Source organism: Trachemys scripta, chromosome 3 (assembly GCF_013100865.1).
Source record: "Trachemys scripta elegans isolate TJP31775 chromosome 3, CAS_Tse_1.0, whole genome shotgun sequence".
NCBI lineage: Eukaryota > Metazoa > Chordata > Testudines > Emydidae > Trachemys > Trachemys scripta.
In genome coordinates, this window is record NC_048300.1 from 153236980 (window position 1) to 153242960 (window position 5981).

General features: G+C 38.2%; 1 protein-coding gene across 1 annotated transcript; it reads left to right on the forward strand.

The window, feature by feature from the left end:
- The first annotated feature begins 2321 nt into the window (after positions 1-2321).
- On the forward strand, positions 2322-5035 carry LOC117875508 (protein eyes shut homolog). Its single transcript, XM_034766893.1, has 2 exons — positions 2322-3075; positions 4890-5035. The coding sequence occupies exons 1-2, from the start codon at positions 2322-2324 to the stop codon at positions 5033-5035; spliced, it is 900 nt and encodes a 299-aa protein (XP_034622784.1).
- The last annotated feature ends 946 nt before the right edge of the window (positions 5036-5981 follow it).

Here is a 5981-nt window from a genome sequence, read left to right on the forward strand (position 1 = left end):
TACCTTCATGTTTTGGAACAAGGGCTTCAAATTTGGCAGGAGAATTGCCCTAATATCAGGGATGTACCTTTTGCCATTCTGTAGGGGAAAAAACAAAATAATCTGGTCAAATCATGAATATTTGGAAAATCACAGTTCACATATTCTTAGGACAGACTTCCTTGAGTTTGGCATTTACATTTTCTGAAGATTGTCTGTATTTAGCATGTTCCAACCTGAGGATGCAGGGACTGGACAGACTTTCTTTACCATTGCTGCTGTTGGCCACTGTGGTGCTGGACACTAGAAATGAGAGTTTAAAAAAAGAAAAAAATCCTGTGCTCCCTCTGCTAGTTTCCAATCAGTGTGGTAGAGGCCGTTTGTCTTGAATGCGGAGGAGAAAAGAGCAGACCTGGAGGTGGGACTGTAGAGGGATACGAGGCAGGAGACTGAGTCTGTGAGCTGGAACGGGGGTGGGAGATGAGACTGGGAGCTAAATGTAGGGAGACTAAGATTGGCTGGGCAAAGAGACTGAGTCTGGGAGCCAATGAGGGAAGTTGGGTTTGGGATGGAGATGCCAACATCGGATAAAGAGCCTGGTGGCTGGGAGATGGGGACTAGATGGACAAAAAGCCTGGGAGTCAGCCTGGGATAAAGAGCCTGAGAAGGAAGACAGGGTATGCTGGAGACTAAGATTTGGACAAGGAATCCTGAAGATTAGGTGTATTCAAATATAATCTAACTTCTGAGAAAGGAGTCCTACAGACAAGTTTCCTTCATTACACAACCCTGATTCATTCCCAGAGTAGGTCCATCTTGTGTACGGAGGCAAAAGTCCTGTGTGTGTGGGTGGGGGGGAAGTGATCATATAATTAAAGATTGTATCATGAAGCAATGCATGAGGCGGCTAAATTATGATGGCACAGGAACCTTACTTCTGACATGTCCTAAATTTTGAGTGCTTGATTTTGCAACCTTAATATTCCTTTAACATGGTGTTTTAGATGGAATACTTTTATACATTGAGAAATATTCTAACAGAAGTGTAAGGATCTGTTTGTCATTCTACATGCAGTAAAAATAAAAATAAAAAGCAATGAACACAAATACCAAAATGGAAATGCTATTGTTTCTTTTTAGTAAATTACTTTTTATTGTAAAACATGGACTCTGGTTTACCATAAATTTCCACTGAACGGCAACTATTTCAGAGTCGAAAAGAAAATTACTGGGGAAATAAAAGTATTATAGCACCAGAAGAATTTTTTATTTTACTTTTTAAAATGCTAATTAAACTGTTAACACGTACTAAAAGCTGCTGGCAATTTTTAAAAGTGCTACACAACATTTTTCTGGGTTTCCACAGCTTTCAGTAGAACTCCAACATGAATAAACCCCATAACTGTTTTTTTTCTGTACTGTAACAACTCTCATTCTGCCAGGATGAAATGGGTCTAGTTGTGAAGGGCTGGAACAAGGCTCACTGCAGCATTTAAATCCTGCTTTGGGGCTATGTGGATCTGGTGGTTTAGGCCTCAGTTCAGCAAAACACTTATGCATGTATTTAAGTTCCTTTTACTTCAATGAGACTTAAGTACTTGCTGAAAGTTTGGGACCTGCTTAATGGCCTTGCTGAAAAGGAGAGACATGCTAGGAGTAAAGTACCTCCTCATGTGCACTGCTGAACTGAGGCTGTAATCCAGACCTACAAAACTTCAGAATATTAATCTTTGAAATCTAGGAAATTTATCCTACATTTTTGTATTAATTATCAGAAAAGAACTGTTTTATGGTTAAAGTGCAGATTGGCACTTGGGTGATCCTACTTTTGACACAGAATTTGTGCATTACCTTGGGCAAGTTGTTTAATCTCTTTGTCCCTCAGTTCCTCAAGTTAAAGTGGGGATAACAAAAGTTTTTCCACATCTTTTTTCTGCCTTACACTGCAAGGGTTCTGGGGATGTGTACATAAACAGGTCCCAGATCTTCAGCTGTAATAGAGAAAGGGACAGAATAAAACTGTGGTTGTGATGGTGTAATTCTGATTGCTTGAGAGGATTTATTCCAGCTTCATATGGCTGTAACTAAGATCAGACTCTGTCCCATTGTGGATATATTTATCACTAGTATTGAATGTATCAAATGCTTTCTGGCTGCACTGATAGTTTACTGTAATTTTTCTAAAAACAGATTATATTCTTTCTCTATTTTGTATTCCTAAAGGCTATTTTTTACAACAAACAAGAAAATGCAGACAGATCCCAGTGAATAAGCGACACTTATTCTAAAACTGTCTTCAGTACCTATGCAATTGTGACAACTCAAATTCACTAGCCTAAACAATGACTATAAAATTAATCATTCTTGTAATGGTGTATCTTCAAACCTACACTGCAACTGGACAGATAATATGTGAAAGGCAAATGAGTGTGGAATGGCACAGACACCCAAAGCACCACATCATGAAATGGACTCTGATGAACAACATCTGCTCAAACTTCTACACAGATTGCTGGAATATAAATACCAATATTGAAAGGAACATCCTAGAACAGCAGGCGTTGAATGTCCCTCAAATATGTCCCTTGCAGCTTCAGTTAGGGGATAGTCTGTTCATATCTTCAGAGGCATCTTTTCAGTCACATGGGATGAATTTGGGGAATGTTTCCATGGAAGAATTTATTAGGTGCCCCCCAAAAGACTTTCTTCAAGATCAGTTGATATTTGGTTGCAGGTTAAAAGGGATGCATCAAGTTGACCCTCGGTGGCTTGGAGTAGGAACTCATTATTTTGCAGAAGTTCAGACCAAAGGACCACCGTTATGCAACCTGGGCCTTCGGCTCAATGTAACAGTGAAGCAGCACTTTTGCCAACAGTCTTCAAATGCACCTTTTTGCTCCAGACATGGCAGATGCTTAAGCCATGTATGGGAAGAGGCATATAACTGCCACTGTTCTCAACAGTATTCTGGAAGATTCTGCCAGGAGTTTGATGCATGCTCCAGTAAACCCTGCCAGAACAATGCCTCCTGTATTGACACAAGAGAAGGAACTATTGGGGATTCCTATGAATGTACCTGTCCCTCACAGTTTGCAGGTAATATTCTCCCCTCCCCCCCCCCCCCGATAGATAATATTTGTAGAAGTATATAATGTTTTTCTGTAAACTTTAAAAAGAAGCTTGAAACAAATATAAAAAAGTAAATGCAGTAAATAAATTTCTGTGTGTGAGTGTGCATCTGATGGCCTATTGACACGATTACAGTACACTTAGTTAAGTTTTTTTATGGTAAATTTGTGCAATAATTTAGGATCAGATTTTGCAGTACTTTCCCAGATGAACATTTGTGGGGAAAGGTGAAATGAGCTCTTTCCCACTCTTTGCATAGCTTATCTAAGTGTCAGGAAGTATTGCAATCCCTGTACTGAGGGCCTGATCCAAAGCCCATTGACATAATTCTGCAACCTTGTATTGACTTGAGTGGATTTAGAATTAGGCCCCCAGAAATTATATGGTTTGCTCCATTTATACTTTCTGGGGGTTTTACTGCACCCCAACATGGAAAATAAAGGGGAGGAATGAGGCAAGGCTGTGGTTCTGTTCCTGTATAGCAGCCAATAGAAATTACTGGTTGTATAGGGAGAAGTAAGGTGCCCTCCATAAAAAGGTATGATTGACTGTGTTCTATGTCTGCAAATCTGGGAATTCCAGAAGGTCTGTTGATCCCACCTTTAATTTTATGATTCCTCACTACCCCAAACACAAGGCTGTGACCTAAATGAGTGATAGATATGTGATCATAGAATAAGAAATATTTTGAGTAGGTTTTGCCATTGATCAATGTTATAATTATATTAAGTTATCTTATATTAAGTTATATTATATAATATTAAGAGATAACTTAATATAATTAATTATTGCTAATAATTAGCAATTATTAGAATTGCTAATAATTCTATTAGCAAATGCATTCACATATAACAGAATTTGTCCAATTATGAACAATGGCAAAGTTATGAAAAGATTAATACATATTTTCCAAAGTTTAGTAAAAATGGTGTGAAAACAGAAAACATACTGTGCCTGTTTCTTTGTGGAAGGTACGGATTTGAACTCTGCTGAAATGTAAGGCTACTCATTTGTTCAAGTATTATTTAAACATATTGTTAACTGTTCTGCTAGACTGTAATGGACAGGATTCAGCTACTGCCACCAATTCATATTGCCAGTCAAGTTCTAATATTAAATAAACTGTATGGCAAGGAGGAGCACAAAGATTAAAACAGCAGATATTGCAGATGTGCTTACACGGGTATAAGTGAAGGAAAAATGTCTCCCATAATGTTAACTAAACAGAATATTTGCTCAAGTGTGAATAATATCATAGCAACAATTCAAGTGACAAGCATAATGATATGGTATTTAGACCCATATGCTGTAAAGTACAAGCAATTTATGACTGATGCAGTAATTTCCAGTGAGTTGCATGTTAAGCAAAATTCATGCAAAAACTGATTCCACCTTCGAGCAGTTTCTAGGATTTGCAGTTTCTAGGAAGCCAATACAAGCTATCTATGTTCAAATAACCAAGAAACAAATAATGTATACTAAATTAAAGCATCAACAGTAGCTCTGAATCAGTCATATGTCTGTATCTTAATATTTTGGGGTCTGGTAACAATGTATATAAAGTTGCCCAAAACTTCCCATTAAAACTGTTTTCAGTTGCTTATAACTTTTTGTGAGACAAACTATTTGGGCTGAAATTTGCAAGCTTAATATTCCATTAACAAAGTGTGTGTGTGTGTGTGTGTGTGTGTGTGTGTGTGTGTGTGTGTGTGTGTGAAAATTTCAGTATAGAATTGACTCTTCAAAAAAGCTACCTTACTATTGTACTATGATTTCATTAGGTAAAAACTGTTCAGAAATAATTGGACAGTGCCAGCCCCAAGCCTGTCTGAATGGCAACTGCAGCAATGTTACTCCAAATACTTTTCTTTGTGAATGTGACAAAGACTTTACAGGTAAGCAATTCATTTTATTTTCTATGCTGTAACAGTAATTGTAAAGCAGAAATTTACATGAAACAGATTGAGTTGTTAATGTGCAGTTTCCAAGTTGAGATCTGTGTGGAAAACTAAGTTAATTTTAATCATAACTGAAACACATATTTCTCCTGTGAACTCACAATGAGACTACTTACGGCAAAAGGTGAAAATCAACAAATGTAAGGGCAATGGCTCTCAATCCTTTCCATACTGGGATCCCCTTCCTATATAAATGGGTTTTCCCTCCCATTTTGGTAATATGCAAACGGGAGGGTGTTGCCAAGTACCTAGCACCTGCTCATGGCCCCAAATTTCAGAACCGCTAAGTAAGAGTATCAAAATCTAGTCATGGACAATTCAGCCTTAGTTTAGACTGTCCATGGCTTCTATTTTACCAGGTTCAATGTATTTTAACTGCATGTGAGAGTGTTGGCATCAGATAACTCCCACAAAGTTGTAATAAAATATATTGAAATATTGTGTTTACTTGGGGACAGTGTGTGTGTGTGGCCAGATGGAGTAAGGGGTTGGGGGCTGACCTAGAGGAGGAGTATGAGAAGTCATACCGGGGAGGTTGGTGTTGGAAACTTAGTTGTGAATTTCCTGCTTTTAAAAGGCAAATTTACAAACTTCTCTTTCAAAGATTGTATAAAATACTTTGAGAAAACTGAATAAAAGGCGGCATCATCATCATCTCCTCCTCCTCCTCCCAATGCCAAGGTCAGCCCCTCACCCCTTACTCCATCTGGCCCACAGGGAGCCACACACACACACACACACTGTGTTCCCAAGTAAACAACTTATCTGCCCACTACATATGAACCAGATACTATATCCAGACTACCTACCTACTACAAGACAATAAAACATCATACTCTTCATGTGTGGTTCAGAGTCAGGAATAGAAACTGGGAATCATGGATCCCTGTAATCTGCTCTAACTAATAGAAAATA

Coding starts and splice junctions, on each gene's coding strand:
- LOC117875508 (XM_034766893.1), top strand. CDS start 2,322: ATGACTATAAAATTAATCATTCTTGTAATGGTGTATCTTCAAACCTAC. Junction 3,076..4,889: donor CTGTCCCTCACAGTTTGCAG/GTAATATTCTCC, acceptor TGATTTCATTAG/GTAAAAACTGTTCAGAAATA.